At 36.5% G+C, this 20,956-nt stretch overlaps 1 protein-coding gene across 1 annotated transcript in view; it reads left to right on the forward strand.

The window, feature by feature from the left end:
• LOC138327610 (adenylate cyclase type 9-like) overlaps positions 1 to 18,737 on the forward strand; it is a 55,436-nt gene extending 36,699 nt beyond the window's left edge. Inside the window, exon 6 of the mRNA XM_069273846.1 lies at positions 9,000 to 18,737. Within this exon, the coding sequence (XP_069129947.1) occupies positions 9,000 to 10,654 (1,655 nt within the window). The 3' untranslated portion in view covers positions 10,655 to 18,737. The remainder of the gene's footprint in view (positions 1 to 8,999) is intronic.
• The last annotated feature ends 2,219 nt before the right edge of the window (positions 18,738 to 20,956 follow it).

Genomic DNA, 20,956 nt, shown 5'->3' on the forward strand with positions numbered 1-20,956 from the left:
CCCATCCTGTCTCGTCCCCATCCTTGTCTTGTCCCCATCCTGTCTTGTCCCCATCCTGTCTTGTCCCCATCCTGTCTTGTCCCCATCCTGTCTCGTCCCCATCCTGTCTTGTCCCCATCCTGTCTTGTCCCCATCCTGTCTTGTCCCCATCCTGTCTTGTCCCCATCCTGTCTTGTCCCCATCCTGTCTCGTCCCCATCCTGTCTTGTCCCCATCCTGTCTTGTCCCCATCCTGTCTCGTCCCCATCCTGTCTCGTCCCCATCCTGTCTTGTCCCCATCCTGTCGTCCCATCTGTCTGTCCCTCCTGTCTGTCCCCATCCTGTCTTGTCCCCATCCTGTCTTGTCCCCATCCTGTCTTGTCCCCATCCTGTCTCGTCCCCATCCTGTCTTGTCCCCATCCTGTCTGTCCCCATCCTGTCTGTCCCATCCTGTCTCGTCCCCATCCTGTCTTGTCCCCATCCTGTCTCGTCCCCATCCTGTCTGTCCCCATCCTGTCTGTCCCCATCCTGTCTTGTCCCCATCCTGTCTGTCCCCATCCTGTCTTGTCCCCATCCTGTCTTGTCCCCATCCTGTCTTGTCCCCATCCTGTCTGTCCCATCCTGTCTTGTCCCATCCTGTCTTGTCCCCATCCTGTCTTGTCCCATCCTGTCTGTCCCCATCCTGTCTTGTCCCCATCCTGTCTTGTCCCCATCCTGTCTTGTCCCCATCCTGTCTTGTCCCCATCCTGTCTTGTCCCATCCTGTCTTGTCCCCATCCTGTCTTGTCCCCATCCTGTCTTGTCCCCATCCTGTCTTCCCTCGCTTCCCATCCTGTCTTGTCCCCATCCTGTCTGTCCCCATCCTGCTTCCCATCCTGTCTGTCCCATCCTGTCTTGTCCCATCCTGTCTTGTCCCATCCTGTCTTCCCATCCTGTCTGTCCCATCCTGTCTCCCATCCTGTCTTGTCCCATCCTGTCTGTCCCATCCTGTCTGTCCCATCCTGTCTGTCCCCCCTGTCTCGTCCCATCCTGTCTGTCCCATCCTGTCTGTCTCCATCTTGTCCCATCCTGTCTTGTCCCATCCTGTCTTGTCCCCATCCTGTCTGTCCCCATCCTGTCTTGTCCCATCCTGTCTTGTCCCCATCCTGTCTGTCCCCATCCTGTTCCCATCCTGTCTTGTCCCCATCCTGTCTTGTCCCCATCCTGTCTTGTCCCCATCCTGTCTCTGTCCCCATCCTGTCTTGTCCCCATCCTGTCTTTCCCCATCCTGTCTGTTTCCCATCCTGTCTGTCCCATCTTTTCCCATCCTGTCTTGTCCCCATCCTGTCTTGTCCCCATCCCATCCTGTCTGTCTTCTCCTGTCCCCTTTCTTGTCCCTCCTGTCCTCTGTCCCCATCCTGTCTCGTCCCCATCCTGTCTTGTCCCCATCCTGTCTTGTCCCCATCCTGTCTTGTCCCCATCCTGTCTCGTCCCCATCCTGTCCTCCCATCCTGTCTCGTCCCCATCCTGTCTTCCCCATCCTGTCTGTCCCCATCCTGTCTGTCCCCATCCTGTCTTGTCCCCATCCTGTCTGTCCCCATCCTGTCTGTCATCCCCATCCTGTCTTGTCCCCATCCTGTCTTGTCCCCATCCGTTTGTCCCATCCTGTCTCCCCATCCTGTCTTGTCCCCATCCTGTCTTGTCCCCATCCTGTCTTGTCCCCATCCTGTCTTGTCCCCATCCTGTCTTGTCCCCATCCTGTCTTGTGTCTTGTCCCCATCCTGTCTTGTCCCCATCCTGTCTTGTCCCCATCATGTCTCATCCCATCCTGTCTTGTCCCCATCCTGTCTTGTCCCCATCCTGTCTTGTCCCCATCCTGTCTCATCCCCATCCTGTCTTGTCCCCATCCTGTCTTGTCCCCATCCTGTCTGTCCCATCCTGTCTCACCCATCCTGTCCGTCATCATCCTGTCCCTCTGTCCCATCCTGTCTTGTCCCCATCCTGTCTCGTCATCATCCTGTCTCATCCCCATCCTGTCTTGTCCCCATCCTGTCTCATCCCATCCTGTCTCATCCCCATCCTGTCTTGTCCCCATCCTGTCTTGTCCCCATCCTGTCTTGTCCCCATCCTGTCTCATCCCATCCTGTCTCATCCCCATCCTGTCTTGTCCCCATCCTGTCTTGTCCCCATCCTGTCTCTTCCCCATCCTGTCTCATCCCATCCTGTCTTACGGTACTTTGAGATGGAGATGGGAACAGTTATGTCTTACATATCCTTGATACTCCAGGGATCACTATCATTGACGTTATATCTACCTCTTGAATATTTCATAATAAAACTGGAGGCAACAGAAGACCTAGGTAATTTGATCATTTGATGTACATCAAAGGCATTGTATAACAGTACATTGTAATTGACTTTATGACTTTGAAGTTAGGCATCACTCTCTCTGTATACTTCAAGGAAAGTCTTTGAAGACCTGTGATTTGTCCAATTTTTTCTCATGAAATCCCTCCAGTTTTTATTATGGGAGTCCATGGGTGGATATAACATCAGTGAAAGTAATCCCTGGGGTATCGAGGATGACATAACTAGATATTTCAGTACATTATATGCATATATCTAAAGGAGAGCAATATATCATTCTACTTAAAGCTATGATAACAATTAAATATACAAAGTAAATAACAGCAGAAGAAGTTTTGTTTCCATCAAAGCAAAATTTGTTGGTTGGCTAAATGAACCAGAGAATTATCCTAAGTCTTCAAAATATTTCACATAATGAAAAATTGGGACAAGAAGCCATTATCTTGTAGATATTTACCAACATCTCACTGTTCTGGACAAGTTCAGCCAATAAATTTTGATAAACCTGCAGACAGCTAATTATCTACACACCATGCAGGCCGTTGCTATGACTACATATACACCTGCACATTGTCACCGTTTCATGATATAATATGGACCTGCTGTTAAAACGCTATGATTGCTAGCTTTGCTGTAGTTTTTAGACTGAATATTGATCCCCTTCTTTCTGATACATCTCAGGATTACTGTACCTTACAAATCTTTCTTTCTATGGAAGTAACTTATAAGGTAAAGATTTTATCTACCAGGTAGTACCTTCCACGTCACTTCAGAGGCTTCCTCCCATACAAGTGTTTTGATGATAATTGATTTATGTTCATTTGAGATATTTTATCCAACGTCCATGTGTCTTCAAATTACAGTTAGACAAAGCCATTAAAACGAATATAAATGGTGTATAAAGGTATTAGAGAATGTTCAAAAGGAGATAATCCATTCATCATGTTTACGATAGATGTAGATTGAACATGTTCTCCCATTAATGTAGCTATGGTATACGAAGGGAGAGAACCCTGTTTTGCGCCAGAAATTCTCATGACACAATTACTACTTTCAAAGTGTGGCAAGTAGCTGTCCATCTTGCATTTCTTTAGACGTTAGATAGAGAGAGCACATTTGCATAGTAGCTTTTTTTTTTATCCTTTTTCATAAGATTTGGGTAGTCGGTAGCACAATTTTCAAATTCTCTCAACATTTTTTGTGTATTTAGTTTCAGCATCTCTCTAGTTTTATAGTACATGTAGATTAGTCTTTGACTGCTTTTAGATGTAGAATTTCAAATTTTGAAAGAAAACTTAATTGATTTAGATGTTTTGTTTAATGAATTAATCCTAAGTAATATTTTGATTTAAAAGACTTATATTTGTTTCTAAAGGACGATTGTTCACTTTTTATCTCCCTTATCTTGAAAATTTTATTGATAGTGTTTATCAACAAGCTGACCAGGCATGGGTTAATTGATTGTTATTAATTACATTTTCTCAAATAATCGACAGTAATCAGTAATCGAAGGCTATTTCAATTACTTGTAATCGTAATCTTAATTGATTACAATGAAAACTTACTGTGTAATTGTAATTACATTTCGTTTACTTTTCAATTACATTATACCAATTATGGAAGTTGAATTTGGCAAAGTTTGACAAATTCCACTGAAATTATTTAAAGGCCCACTACCTTTCCGAAACGGTTTTTGATTTTTAAAATGGGAATGTAAAACAAGATTAATAATTTTCTAGAGTGGCAAAAGTTATTTACTTAACGTTAATACTACACTTATTATCACCTCCTAAACAATTTAATTAAACTAAATAAAATTTTAATTTTCATAACGCGGGTCGTCTTATGTTTTCATGTTTGGTGTTTTAACCTCATCTTAGGCCATCGGTATATATTTTCTGAGGTAATTAATGTTTTTAAGAAATCTTTACATTTTGCTCCGGAAAGGTAGTGGGCCTTTAATAAAATATAATTAGTCTTGAAATGCTATCAAAACATAGGAAGAACAAATTACAAATATTTTGATAGAAAACCAACTTAATATACTAATTGAAAATAATTGAAAGTAATTTCAGTTATATTTTGTGAAGTAATTGATTGTTATCAATTACAGACCAATTGTTCCTGTAATCGATTAATAATCTATTACAGCATTTTCACCCAAGTAATCCTTTGTTAATTAATTACATTATGAAGTAATTGTGCCCAAGCCTGAAGCTGACAATTTTTATAAAAATATAACATTACAATTAACAAAAAGATATGTCAATTTCATTTCTATTGGAAAATCCAAATTAACAAGGAATAACTGTAAAGGGAGGTAATCTTTAAGTTTTAGCTATTTTTTCTTACATACTGATTTATTCACCTTGTTGCATATTCTTTCATGTCTTTTGTTAATTGATCAATGTCACCAAACTTATGGAATTGTTCTACATGAAAATGGAAATAACATAAAACTGATGTGTAACCACTGGCAAAAGTAGCATTTGTTTCTTTTTTAGATTTTTCCTTTCTACACCATCTAATATTATTAGATTTTTTTTACAATAATCTTTTTTACTAATTTTGTGCACATTTAGGTAAGATGGACAGCGTTCCTACTGTGTCACAAAAAGCTTTTTCTTCTAACTCTCCACCTGAACCTAACAAGGGGTCACAAGATCAACAGGTCAATGGTACCATAGCAATGACCCCAAAGGTCAATACTGTAGTCCATGGCAACTCAGCTGTCAATGATGTGAAGGCTACTGTTGGAATGTATGAACAGCAGAAAGGTGCCTGACAAAATAACCTAGTTTAAATATATTATAACTGTCTCATCCTCTTTGTTAACATACTGCTATTTCCATAGCTATATGCCATATCTACCAATGCCTTAAGGTAATCATGCAGCCTCATCATTTATTTCCTTAAAAAAAACTAAATATAAAATTTGCAATTTCTTGATAGTTATATCCTTGTTTTCCTTATATTTTTAGCCCACCATCATCAGATGGTGGGCTTTTCAAATCGCATTTCGTCCATGATCCGTCGTCCATCCTTCCGTCTGTCCGTCCGTTCTTCCGTCCATTAACAATTCTTGTTACTGCTATTTCTCAGAAAGTGCTGAAGGGATCTTTTTTTAATTTCACATGTAGATTCCCCTAGGGCCCTAGTTGTGCATATTGCATTTTGGGACCAATCTGTCAACAAGGCGGCCATCTTGGATTTTGATAGTTAAAATTTGTTACTGCTATTTCTCAGAAAGTGCTGAAGGGATCTTTCTCAAATTTCATATGTATGTTCCCCTTGGACCCTAGTTGTGCATAATGCATTTTGGGATCGATCAATCAACAAGATGGCGGCCATCTTGGATTTTGATAGTTAAAGTTTGTTACTGCTATTTCTCAGAAAGTAATGAAGGGATCTTTCTCAAATTTAATATGTAAGTTCCCCTAGGACCCTAGTTGTGCATATTGCATTTTGGGACTGATCGGTCAACAAGATGGCCGACCGGTGGCCATCTTGGATTTTGATAGTCAAAGTTTGTTACCGCTATTTCCCAGAAAGTACTGAAGGGATCTTTCTTAAATTTCATATGTAAGTTCCCCTAGGACCCTAGTTGCGCATATTGCAATTTGGAACGGATCAGTCAACAAAATGGCCTGGCCATCTTGGATTTTGATAGTTAAAGTTTGTTACCGCTATGTCTCAGAAAATACTGAAGGAATCTTTCTCAAATTTCATCTGTAGGTTTCCCTAGGACCCTAGTTGTACATATTGCATTTTGGGACTGATCGGTCAACAAGATGGCCCACCTGTGGCCATCTTGGATTTTGATAGTTAAAGTTTGTTACTGCTATTTCCCAGAAAGTACTGAAGGGATCTTTCTCAAATTTCATATGTAAGTTTCCCTAGGACCCTAGTTGTGCATATTGCATTTTGGGACAGATCGGTCAACAAGATGGCTGACCGGCGGCCATCTTGGATTTTGATAGTTAAAGTTTGTTACCGCTATTTCTCAGAAAGTACAGAAGGGATCTTTCTCAAATTTCATGTGCAGGTTCCCCGAGGGGTCTAGTGCATTTTCGGACTTATCGGTCAGCAAGATGATCTAGAGGAAGCCATCTGGTATTTTGATAATTGAAGTTTGTTACTGCTACATATCTCAGAAAGTACTGAATGGATCTTTCTCAAGTTTCATATATAGTATGTAGTAAAAGTTTAAAAAGCAAGGAAAAGATCCCTCTTTCTGTTGTCAGACATAGATCATCCTTTGGTGGACACCAAGATCCCTCTGGGATCTCTTGTTCCTTAATGTCATTTGCCATCTTGACCTTTACTCTTTCCTTAAGGTTAGTTTCCATCTTGACCTTTACTCTTTCCTTAAGGTTAATTTGCCATCATGACCTTTACTCTTTCCTTAAGGTTAGTTTCCATCTTGACCTTTACTCTTTCCTTAAGGTGAATTTGCCATCATGACCTTTACTCTTTCCTTAAGGTTAGTTTCCATCTTGACCTTTACTCTTTCCTTAAGGTTAGTTTCCATCTTGACCTTTATCCTTTCCTTAAGGTTAGTTTCCTCTTGACCTTTACCATTTCCAAGAGGGTAGCTTCCATCTTGACCTTGACTCCTTCCAAAAGGGTAATTGCCATCTCAACCTTTACCCTTTCTTTAAGGTTATTTGCCATCTTCACCTTTACCCTTTCTTTAAGGTAATTTGCCATCTCAACCTTTACCCTTTCTTTAAGGTTATTTGCTATCATGACCTTTACCCTTTCCTTAAGATTAGTTTCCATCTTGACCTTTACTCTTTCCTTAAGGATAATTTGCCATCATGACCTTTACTCTTTCCTTAAGGTTAGTTTCCATCTTGACCTTTACTCTTTCCTTAAGGTTAGTTTCCATCTTGACCTTTATCCTTTCCTTAAGGTTAGTTTCCTCTTGACCTTTACCATTTCCAAGAGGGTAGCTTCCATCTTGACCTTGACTCCTTCCAAAAGGGTAATTGCCATTTCAACCTATACCCTTTCTTTAAGGTAATTTGCTATCATGACCTTTACCCTTTCCTTAAGGTTAGTTTCCATCTTGACCTTTACTCTTTCCTTAAGGTTAATTTGCCATCATGACCTTTACTCTTTCCTTAAGGTAAGTTTCCATCTTGACCTTTACTCTTTCCTTAAGGTTAGTTTCCATCTTGACCTTTACTCTTTCCTTAAGGTTAATTTGCCATCATGACCTTTACTCTTTCCTTAAGGTTAGTTTCCATCTTGACCTTTACTCTTTCCTTAAGGTTAGTTTCCATCTTGACCTTTATCCTTTCCTTAAGGTTAGTTTCCTCTTGACTTTTACCATTTCCAAAAGGGTAGCTTCCATCTTGACCTTGACTCCTTCCAAAAGGGTAATTGCCATTTCAACCTATACCCTTTCTTTAAGGTAATTTGCCATCTCAACCTTTACCCTTTCTTCAAGGTAATTTGCCATCATGACCTTTACCCTTTCCTTCCTAAGTAATTGTTTGTAAACAATGCAACCTTTCACCTCTACTGGCCTGTTTATAATTAACAACGATGTGATTATTTTGACTAATATTTGTTTTAACATTAATATTACATGTATATGCAATCTCCACCATTGCATTAAGACTGTGTGTAACCATTGCCTTAAGGTTCCATGCCTCCATAACAATTTTCTTAGGATTAAATGCCTGTAAACCCCTTTATTGTTGAGATACAATTTTTGTGTAATTTCACGATGAAATTAATTCAAAATATTTTGCAAATTGAATGGTATGAAACTTAAGAAGAAATTAAGAATTCTTGTCTCAAATTTATGTATTCCTAAATATACAAAAATTGTATACCTGAAAAAATGTGGTTTACAGTGTGTAAATGTCTTCATGTGTATCATCACCTATACGGCCTTTGAGTAATTATTCGGATGTGTCATCCAAAACATACCCTTATGTTTATTTATTAAAAACATACCCTTATGTTTATTTATTAAAATACCAATAAACAATGGGGTAAATGGTAAGAAAATCGCAATGACATATTTATATCCCCTGCAACGAAGTTAAGGGGGGTATACTGGAATCTGGTTGTCCGTCCGTCTGTCTGTCTGTAGCCACAACTTTGTCTGGAGAACTCCTCCTAAACTACTAGACAGATTTTTATAAAATTTGGTACAATGCAATGTCCCCTATCAATGGAGTTATTACTAAATTGTGTTGGCCACTCTGGCGACAGTTGTAGTTTTTTGAAAGTTTAATAGCATTAAATGCCGTTATCATACTTATTTTGGAGGATTTGTATTTTAATGCTGATTTAAGAAGATTAGCTAAATTATGGATATACATACAAGATAATCAAAATTTGAAGAAAAAAACGTATATCAGTGCAACCATATATTAGTCATTTGTTTTGATTTTGTTTTGTTTGGATCATTTTTCAAATGCCATTAACTCATTCATCTCTGAAATTTCATACTAGACTGGTCTAATCTTTGATTTATAAGTACTCTAATATGTCCTCTGGTCAATTAGTTCAAAGTTAAAAATAATAATCAACCGGAATGCATGATGTCATCAAATGCCAATTTAAATTCTGAAATAAGAATCCATCAAAATATGTACATTTATAGAAGTTGTCATTTGGTCAAACATGTATTTACAATGAATTTTTCATATTTCAGATGTCACAAGTCCTATCAATGACACGGTGATGCAACATAATTATGACAACGGTGCCAATAACGACATCTACATTCTCAAGTGTATGAAGGAGGACGTCAAAAACAAGGAGTTCTTCTATAAACCGCCGATTTCTAAGCTCACACTCAGCTTCCAGAAATCTAGCCTGGAGGAAGATTACAGGGATCACTACCTGCAGGAAAATCGGAGCGAGAACACTCTGTCATCGCCACGATACCACGCCCTTGTTGAGATGATTATATCATTTGTGGTCTTTACTGTAATCGCTATTGCCGCATTCATCATGTTTGACTGCGAGTTGCCATGGATACTAGTGTTCCTGGTATCCTTGATTTTGGAGATTCTGGTTCTTGTTCATGCGGTTACTGATATCAAATGTCGGAAGCGGAAGATGGAATCCTGCAAAAGATTTGTAGATTTCATCTCTGGATGGTATTTCCGTAATGTCCTTGGAGCCATTGTCGCCAGTATCCCTGTTGTCGCTGTGTATTCTAATTTTTCATGTGACGTTTTAACGGAGAAGATTTGGCAGTTCAGGTTTTTCTCCTACTGCATCATGGTATCACTGTTGCATTTCTGTAACTTCACTATGCTCAGTTCCTGGATGAAGTCGGGCCTGGCCGCTGTGGCTGGGATCGTGTTGATTATTCTATGGAGTGTGAATATCTGTGTATTCAATGAGGACGCGGGTGAAGTCACCATTATGGGGAATGTCTCGTCCATGATGGGTAACGTCTCTGCTAATTACGATGTGCAAACCAATAACAACACTGACAACAAGTATTTGTTCCCGGGTGGTAATCACCGGCAGTATGAGATGATATTAGATATGGTCTTACTTTTATTTCTTGTATGGTTCCTCAACCGTGAATTTGAAATAAACTACAGGTTGAGTTTTAACGGAGATGCACAGGCTTCGGCTGATAAGCAACAGATGCAGAGAACCATGGACCAAGCCGATTGGCTGCTTCACAACATTATACCGGAGCATGTGTCGAAACAGATAAATAAAATGGGCGTGACGAAATACTCCAAAAATCACAAGGACGTTGGTGTGATATTTGCAACACTAGTCAATTTCAACGAATTTTACGACGAGGCTTATGAAGGGGGAAAGGAATATTTGCGCGTGTTGAACGAACTTGTCAGTGACTATGAGGATCTTCTCGACGAATATCGATTCAAAGACGTAGAAAAGATCAAGACTATAACAAGTACCTTCATGGCCGCATCGGGGCTGAACGAGGCAAATCGCGCGAAAAACAAGCACCCACATGCACATCTTTTCGCACTTATGGACTTTTGTGTGGAAATGCAAGGGGTGGTACAGAGATTTAATGAAAGTATATTTAACTTTGCATTTGAATTAAATATTGGATTTAACTTTGGTGAAGTGACCGCGGGAGTCATCGGAACGACTAAGCTGTTATATGACATCTGGGGCGACACAGTTAACATTTCCAGTCGAATGTACTCTACTGGAGTCAAAGACAGAATTCAAGTTCCAGAGGCAACAGCCAACCTCCTTGGAGAAATGTATGATTTTGAGTATCGAGGAACAATTCCAGTGAAAGGGAAGGGAGATATGAAAACATACCTTTTAGTTGGCAAGAAACCTGGGGCAGATTGGAGTTAATGCTAAAGATTTCCTTATTCAGCTGACGAAATTCAGAAAAATTAGGGTATTCTGAAGATCATTAAGGCACTGCCACTAGATCCTTTACATTATTTTATGATAAACATTTGCCATTTTTGTGGTGATTTTATGGCTACGTCAAAATTCAAGAATATGTCACTTTTCTGTAAATACCAGCTGCAGAAACAAAGTCTTCTAGTGAAGGAAATATAATATTATAACATCGGGAATCAGGCCCATGTAATGAATAGAAATAAGTTGAAAAATAAAAATCAGTCTAAAAAAAATAAAAGGAAAACTTGAATTTCGTTTGTCTATCTAAACAGTCTTGTTAGTGTGGTTTTGTAAAATTATCTCCCTTGTTTTGTTATAAAGCTCAAGGAACTGATGTATTTGTTAAAAGTCCAAGAGAAACTTCGAGGAGTTGCTTTCAGAATGATTGTAGAGTTACTTGCCCTTGAACAATAGACAGTTCAGAAATTATCAGTTTTATATATTGTGATCTCTGTTTTAACCTGCGCAGCAGTTTGAATATTAACAAATAACCCAATGTCATGAGCATCCATATCTAGTTTGAGTAACAGTCATAGAATTTTAAAATCTATTTTCAACTCTTAAAATATCTTTAGGTATTATAAAAATATTGTATGAAAGAGCATCATTTGATGAAAAGAGTATTATTTTTGGAAGTTTTGTGTCATCCAGGTATTATATATTCATTTGGGTTATGGTAAATTATCACCTTGTTGGACTACTCATGGTATGGTACAGACTAGACAGGCTTCCTAAATGTGGGGGTTTAATTAAACTCAAAATAAATACAAATCATTTGTGAATTATTTGTGAAATACAGATGAGCTCGGACTTCTCAGATGAGATCAATTTTTATTACTGACGACCATTGTTAATGCATGTAATAAGTAAAATTGAAAATGAACAAGCTTTACATTTTGTGATGTTATGTAAGAAAATTGGCAATTTTTCACAAATTTAATTTGGGCCAACCACATTTTGTGTTTGTATGACTTTGCCCAGGATGGTTTAGAATATGTTGACAATACCCCTTAAATTGAACTATACATGTACTGTACTGTTGATATATATTTATGTGTTAGACTTTACTGGTCAAACCATCTTTTATGCATAATTCTGTGCTATATGCTCAATTGTCATTAAATAGTAATGAACACAATTGTTGGTTTTTTTAAATGGTATTAGCTCAGTGTTGTATTTATGCTGTACCATTAGATACACTAATCTATCGGAGTAACTTCCCTTTGTTTCACTCTAGATGAAAAATATGGGGGCTGAGGTTGGATTTAGTACAGAAATTGCAGTTGTTGTTTTTTAATGACAGACATCAGTATTTAATCTTTCAGAAAGTATTCCAATGCAAATAAAATTTTAATCTGTGTATTTGAAAAGGTTTAATTGCTTTACATAATACATGTACTGGTATATAGATATTTAAGACTTTTGATAAAGATCGTATTTTGAATACTTCAGACAAATAATATTGCTGGTTAAGCAATATTAAAATGTTCAACAGACTTAAAATGTGTCTAAAAGTTGACTTTTTGTGCTGTTAAAATAGAACATTTAAGCGCTAGAATTATTCAATTTCTTAAAAGTAGGAAATTCAAGTCTGACTTTTCTATGTTAACAAATCTGTGGTTGGCTTGGTATTATTTTGAAATATATACTTAAATAAATACTAGCTCTACGAGTTCCTGATAACAAGGGTACATCTAAATGTTCATTTTTTAATCAAGAGAACTCCCAAGACAAAACCAGTAGTACTGTATTTGACCCAATAAGCTCCCAGGGCACATGAAGTAAAAATGAAAAAAATATGGACTGGCCTCTAGCTCATAAAATTATTGCATAACACACCAGTAAGACAAATCAATTTTCAAAAGAAAAAAAACAGTTTTCATATTTTTAGTCTGCATTAATCAGAGGTTAAGTGAAATTGAGGCTTCAAAAAGGGGAGGGGCACTTATAGGGTATGGGATGTTTATTGGGTCGACTACAGTATTCCTCTATCTGTATAGAAATGTTCATATTATATTGTTATGTACTAGTGTAGGTGGAATAACAAGTGATTGATTAATTATATTCTACCCAGTATTTGTTGTTAACAGATTAATATTGTTGGTTTTTGCTTTATCATTACATATACAGGTTTGAAAGTACAGATATATATACATATAACTCTAATTTATTGAAAAAGTATATTTGTTTTGATACGTCGATTCCAAGAAACTACATATGGTTATAGTACAATTACTGTTGATTAGTCCCACCTTCTAGCGATTGTGATGTCATATATTGAAGTAATTTTTGTAACATCACAATCACCATGAGGAGGGAGTAATCAACATCAATTGCACTTCACCCACATAGTTTTTGTACTTCGATACTATCGTGTTTGCATTTGAGTTTCTGCAGCGTTGGCTTTGGAGGTTGTGAAAGAGGTTTGATCAGATGAAAGACTTGTGGTTGCTTGAGAGATTGGATGAGAGAAAAGACTAGCTATTGTATGAGAGATTGGATGAGATTTTTCAAAAAAAAAAAAAAAGTGACTGTTGAGGAGAGATTTTTCTTGGAGATTGAAACGTGTGAGAGTTCGAATGAGGTTAATTATTTAGAACTGATAATGTAATTTAGTGTAATAAGATGCTAAGATGCTTTTACATGATGTTGTAATAAGTGAAGTGATACAGGATATGAGCCAGTATCTACTAGAAGCACATCAGAAACAATATTAAGGCTGTAAAATAATTGCAGTATCTGCAAATCAAGTGTAAATGAATGATGATGATATTAATTCTTTTTGATATTTAAAATGTTAGTGTATAGATGATAGACATAGAAATGACTAACTGACATTAATGCACCAGTATATATCCTATAGAAAACCTATTTAAAGTGTTGTAAATGTTATTTATCCTTAGTTTTTCATGGTTAAGCGTTTTTATAAAGAATATTTATGATAATACATGTATCATATATTGTGCACATATAATTCTAATTAGCACCCTACTTTTATCTTCAAAAGCTAAGGTACGCAATCTTAAGGTTTCTGAGAGCTTGTGGAAATAATACTGGTTATTTCTATCATGTATAATTACATTTTTTAAATTAGTCAAATGAGCAATCATTTGTCCCGTGAAATAGCATGAGGCGATAACAGAATTTGCTTTGTCAGGGTTATAGCCAAACAGGATTACCTTAACAAGAAAATATTCAAATCCAGAGAGTGAACAATGGTATATTTCTAAATTCATTTAGGGTAGAATTTTCCTTTATTCCAGTGTTAGGGTGTCCATCTTGTGACCTGGACGGGTTGGGTGCATGATAATAAGTTTGAATCTCGAAAGTCGCAAGGTCCTGTCCTGTATTTTAAGTGTACGGTGATGCTGTGTTAAGACTAGATAACACTTTACCTGGTGGGTTCTCCTTCCGTACCAATGATTTCCCTGACACATTAACATTATTTATAACAGTACCCTGGCTCAACATTGATGATCATAAAATTTAAAGGTAAAATTGATAGCTGCATATGCTGTCTTTGCATATCAAGAGTTATCTGCCTTTGGGGGTAGGTATTAACTGAGATATGTCATGTGTTTGAGAGCATTTCGCTCACAAAATAATGATGTCATAATTTATACTGCCCACAAGGGAGTTAACTGTAGTTTGCAATGATAAAACACTTAAGGAGGTGTAGTGTTGAAATTTTTTAAATTACAAATTGCGAATTCCATTTCCAAAACAAATACTTATTAATTAGCAGAACAATTTCTATTTAAACATAATTCTGAGAACTTGTATCTGCTGTGTGTATATTTTCTGAAGACTTGGTACTTGGGGAGATACTTACTGTATAATATTGTGCCTTTTATATCATCGCTCTACACTAGGTGTCCTGTCATTTTGATTCAACTATTTTTGTCTAGTTTTTTTCATGTTTTATCTCTTAGTCTGGCCTGTCAACAAGGGAGACAACTCTGTCATTGTTGACTCTGTGTGATACAGGGATGTAGATGAGTTTAAATAATATTGGGTTTTACTAGTAAGACGGTACTTTTAGTAATAAATTTACCAAATGTGTATAGTCATTGATGTAGAAATAAGGTTATTAACTACAAGTTGGCTCCCTCTCTCAAACAAATTGAAATTATTGACTGATTTTGAAATTTAGATTGATGATCTGCAAGCACTACAGAAAAATCTTGTAATTCTGATGCTTAATTTGTTCTGAAGGTGTCTATATCTATTGCAGGCTCATACTGTCAAGCTTAAATAAGACCAAATTATGAATCTGATAGTTTAGTGAAAAATCACAACATATCCCATGTGATTGAAGGGAGATAACTTGTAGTTTTCATATGATAATCTTCTCTAGAAGTCAATGATATAGATTTAAATAGATATTGTCGTTAAGTCAGTACATCAATTGTATCTGTACCAGTTGTTTGGTGTTAGCCCTGCTAAAACTGCCTTATTGTCTAATATCCCCTGTATTAATCCAGTTATTGTCAGTATTCCGTCTTTTCTTGTTACAGAGTTACCTCCCTTGGGGGTAGGTATCAATATGTGATGTCATTCCTTTTTTTTAGCACAAGTTGTGTCGGTTTATCCGAGAAATATGATGTTACACTCATAAAAACATGGCGTAGCAATCAATACCTGTCCGCAAGGGCAGATAACTCTGTAATATCCAAATTTTGACCATATACATAGATGTAATCCACTGCCAACACAAGGGTTCAAACCTGGAAACTTTTGCTAAATGGTCGTATTTTGAAAAGGTGATGCCTAATAGTGATATACTATTAAACAGAGCAATATATTGCTTAAAGTACCAGGGTTACATATTGTATTTTCATAATAACCATATAGGTAGACTTTTTTGAGCTCTTAGAGAGAAATTTTTCATGTAATTTATTCAACTTTATTAAGTCTGTTTTTCTTAAGTCAAAGTCGGTGTACGTATATATTGGTAAATTTCATGGTTACCTGTAGTCGGGTGTGCATTACAGTACATAAAATTTTATTATCTTTTTTAATCTGTGTTTGAATTTTTTACTTAATTAATTATTTCATATGTTCCAACTTTACAATATATGCTCTCAGCTAGGTTAAATAATCTTAACTGATTATGGTAATCTACTATTAACCATAAAATCATGTTCTTCTTTGGATAAAAACCAAGTTGTAATAAAAATGTAATTATTAAAAGTTATGTGTTCAATATATTTGAAAACGAGAGTGATCCTGTAGTACAATTTTATGGACAAAATTATTTTCAATTAACCAGCCTTCCTCCCTTTTATTGTGTAATTTTAAATAAAATATGCTTGAAAATATACAAAGTTTATATCAGATGTATTGAGATAATTCTTAGAAACAAGAGAAAGAAAAAAGTCTTGATTTTATACATTTTTCTAATTTTGCCTTAAACATGTAAATTATTGATAATTGATAAAGATTATTATATATTAAACAGCTTCATACTGTATCACGTGTTTGGTGGAAACTATAGTGTTGTGTTGTTTACATATAAAAATAATTTATTTCTAAGGAGATTTCCACATGTCTTAGTGCATTTTCCCCTTTTGATACAGAAATCATACCAGGTATACGGATTAAAATCAAAGGTATTGCTTCAAAAATAAAAAATGGAATGTGAAACAGATTTTACTAAAACATTTTGCAATGTTAACTAGTCAGTAGGAGATGTTGGGGTGTGTGTGTGGGAGGGGGGCGGGTCTTATGATTTTTCCTGTTCCAACAAATTCTGTGGTCTGTCTGTGTCATGGTACATTACTGTATAGGCCACTAACCAGGATTATGTGTTCTAATAATGTTCCAATCAACAGAGGGAAGTAGCTGATGAATACAGAGAGTAAAACTTTGATGAAATACACAAGTAGCAATGATGCTAACATAAATAGAAAAGTAGCAAAGAAACTGAACACAATGGTGTCATACAAGGAGAAAACTTTATGATACAGACAAAATAATCTTTAGATAAAGTAAGAGTAGAAAAGACAATAAAGGGAAGTAAAATACAATAACCTGGAGATAATAAGGACAATTGATGTAATAAAGGGAGCTAACCTGATAATAGAAAAGAGCAAGGACAATTGATGTAATAAAGGGAACTAACCTGATAATAGAAAAGGGTAAGGACAATTGATGTAATAAAGGGAACTAACCTGATAATAGAAAAGAGCAGGGACAATTGATGTAATAAAGGGAACTAACCTGATAATAGAAAAGGGTAAGGACAATTGATGTAATAAAGGGAACTAACCTGATAATAGAAAAGAGCAAGGACAATTGATGTAATAAAGGGAGCTAACCTGATAATAGAAAAGAGCAAGGACAATTGATGTAATAAAGGGAGCTAACCTGATAATAGAAAAGAGCAAGGACAATTGATGTAATAAAGGGAACTAACCTGATAATAGAAAAGAGCAAGGACAATTGATGTAATAAAGGGAACTAACCTGATAATAGAAAAGAGCAAGGACAATTGATGTAATAAAGGGAACTAACCTGATAATAGAAAAGAGTAAGGACAATTGATGCAATAAAGGGAGATAATTCGAGGATAAAGTCGTGTAGTAAGGACAACAACTTTAGATAACAATGGTGATTAAGATGTAAACAGACATAAAGAAGAGTTTTCTTTTTAAAATACAGTGAAGACATTCCTGACAAAATTATCATTATAGCAATGGAGGGGTAAACAGTTTATTAAGTGTATATTCCTCCCTGAATAACTAAAATCTTTTCTTAGTTACTTTAAAACTCCTGCTGAATGTGTATTGTGGAAAGTTACCGATTCGTTGGTTTATCCTTTCGAATTTGATTTAAAGGTTAAGTACAAAAATTAATATTTAAGAATTCGAGCAAATAAAACCACGACATTAAAGTGACAAATACTCAAAACCATCTAATCAATTTTAGTATTCAGTCTGCTGGATAGTTTTTTTACTATGAATAATGTATTTTATATGTCAAAATGTAGTTATTTTTTTACTGTTGTCGCCCCTTATTAGGCTAATTTGCATGTGATAAGCCCAGACAATTGTGGGGGGGGGGGGGGAATGGGGAAAGTTGTATTATAACTATGAATATTGAATTTGAGAATATTTTAGGGGTCAGTTTGCTGGCTTATCAGGGGTAAAATTCTAGCTTCCAAGAGTTAGGTTTAGCTGTGTGTTCTACAGACAAACTATAGTGGAGAATTATATATCTATTTATAAATGGCTAGTTTTATGATGATTATTAACATTATTTAATATGTAGAATCATGTAAAGACTTTATCATTATAAGAAAAACTAATGTTTTTACAATACTTATATATATATATATATTATATGACATGTGTTACTAGATTGTGGCGCATCCTCCCTTTGTAGCACTTCAACAATCAGCCATGGCAAGGAAACTTGGCTCTTTTAAATCTGCCAGCCCCAATATCATGAAAAATTGTTAGACTGAATTTACGCTTAGCCAATCAAAAATTAATTAACTTTTTGTTACATCATCTGTGATCGCTAAGTCTAAACTTAAGACTGTTTAATGGCCTTGTAGCACACAATACTAAGTGAGCATATGTTGTCGGAAGTACATGTACAATTTAATAATCTATAATTAATATGATCACTTTTAAATTTGATTATTTTATGGATAAGATGTAATTTGAATTAAATTTGAAGAATATTTGGTAATCCAGTTGATGGTCCACAAGCCATGGTAATGAAGATACAGTAGATTTCAGCCAAAATTCCAGACCAAGTTGTGTTTCATAAAGAAGATGACAATGGGTGTTTGTTGAACTGTTACTTTAGCTTGACCTGGTCCACCTACAGGGAGCTAAGGGTCCTAGGTAACTGGTCAAGGTAGATTTGTCCAAAGTCCGGCCAGGTGATGATGATTTTGACCCCTGGTCAGGCCAAGGTCACTTGCTATCCACATTGCTAACTAGTATAATGTTGAGTATGATGCTAATGTTATTTTGCTTAGATGTGAGGTTATAAAAAGTAAAAGAGGTACAACTTCTCTCATGTGTTTTGCTGTTTATGAGTTTTGGATTTATATACACATTGATCAAGGGAAATGGTGCATACTGCTTGGGCAAATACTGTATTTGACCCAACAAGCTACCCACATCCCTGTAAGAGCCCCTCCCCTTCTTTAGGATTCAATTTCACTTTGAATTAAATGCAGAATGAAAAATATGAAAACTGTGTTTATTTCCTTACTGATTTATTTTGCAACTTGGACTTACTTTGTAGATTAATTTTATAAAAGGCTAGTCCAAATTTGTTTCCATTAAGCCCTTATTTTAAGCGCCCATTGGGTCGAGTATAGTAAGTCTTAGTTGGTGTTTTAACACAATGCTGTCCTTCCCTGGCCGAATTGACAGCACAAAAGATACTTCTGCATGTTCCTGTATAAAAACGAGTAACATGGAAATGAAAAATATTCTGGAAGGGACACATTTCAACAATATGCTTGTTTTGACAATTAAAATGTATAACTGTCCAACAATTGAATTCCATTGACCATATACGGTGATTCGTGTCGGGTCCCTATGTTGGAAAGTTTCTTAAATTTAAACCATCGCTGATGCTATCCTCATTTCTAAAATGAGATTATATGGCTGATGTCGTCATTCATCGAAATCCATGTTTTGACTTTTGACTGGATAACGATACAGTAATTTCATCAAAGATAAGAAATCGACTACAGAAGTTATGCAGATAATTTTCCAACGCAGAGCAAACTTGTTGATTGTGGGATATAATTTTGCATTGCAACCTCAAAATAATATCCCTCCACTGTCACATGTATAGCCCCACAGATGTATTTATTGAATTACATTCAGTTGTTATTTGTCCCATTACTGTAACTATTATGTGTAACCAAGGTGATCGAGGTATAAAATCTATACCTGGTTGGCCCTCATCTCAGTTTACGTTACATTTACACAAATGCGTGGTTTTATAAACACATTCAACATACTATTGAAGACGAATAACATTTCTGCCCTATTTTGTATTATATTGAAGTCTGTCTAAGTCGACAGCTAACGTGACGTACACCTTCTGTCGTAATGTCTGATTAGACAGGTTTCAGTGCATCAAATTTGGGAGTTACTTCCCCTCTCGTGTGTAGGTGGTGGTTTTAACTCTTATAAATGGAGAAGGAGACAAGACATGCCTGTGTATATAAAACAGCGGACGGAAGCAGTGTTGCATCAAATGGTAGGAGACGTGTCGCGAGAAAGGTCAATGTCCATATATGTATATGGTGCTAAATAATAGCTTACAGAATATCTTGTCAGTCAAAAAATCAATAATTTCTATAACAACTATTATTTAGTGAAATGATACGACGTTGACCACTATATTTGCACCTAAATACCTGCTAATGTAACATGATATCAACCTGAGAACACTGGTTATTCTTATAAGAAGGAATTATCCGGAAAGTTGCCATTCATGATAATTGCCGGAGACATGAATGCCACGCTCAAAAGGAAGAACGTTTAGAGAAATTCTGCCTACTAAAATGTAGAAATCTATCATCATTAACTGGACATATCCAGATCCCTTAAACAGTCAAAAAAACCTCGAACAAACTGAAACAAATGTTAAAAACAAAGACTGACATCTTAGCTCTTTGCCAGAGAGAAAATGCCTTTATAGGGTAAAGGTCTGTCCAACAGAGCGTGGTCTGTCCAACAGAGCGTGAATGCAACAAAACGTGACAGACTTCATCAGATGTCACGAAATCTTCGAAAAACGAAGGAAGATTTTTCAAAGAATAAAATTATCAGGCCAAAGATAAGCAGCAATTTCTAAAATTCCATCTCCTACATACTCTGTACACTAGTAACTCTGAACCTATAAAATGGTAAAATGGCATAAAAAGGACTAGCTACATCGCAAGAAACTAATGGCTCTGATTTATTAGGGTAGAATCTGTAGAAACGTCCTATATTAACAGCTAAGGTCATTTTAGGACGGCCTCCCATGTATGCAATTTTTAATAGTGCCGTCTCACTGAAGCCATACCACCAGAGACACCCAAGACCAGTCGTCCAACTCCATTTTTGCTGAGCGCTAAACAGGAACAGAAACCATTGGTATGTCTCGGCAAGCGGACAGAACCCAGAGTTCAATTACAGAATAACACTATAATCAAAATTCAATTTTTAAGTGGTGTTCCCTATTCAGCTCATTCAGCAATCAACAATCTCAATTCTAATAAAG

The sequence above is a fragment of the Argopecten irradians genome, chromosome 7, assembly GCF_041381155.1.
Source record: "Argopecten irradians isolate NY chromosome 7, Ai_NY, whole genome shotgun sequence".
Taxonomy (NCBI): Eukaryota; Metazoa; Mollusca; class Bivalvia; order Pectinida; family Pectinidae; genus Argopecten; species Argopecten irradians.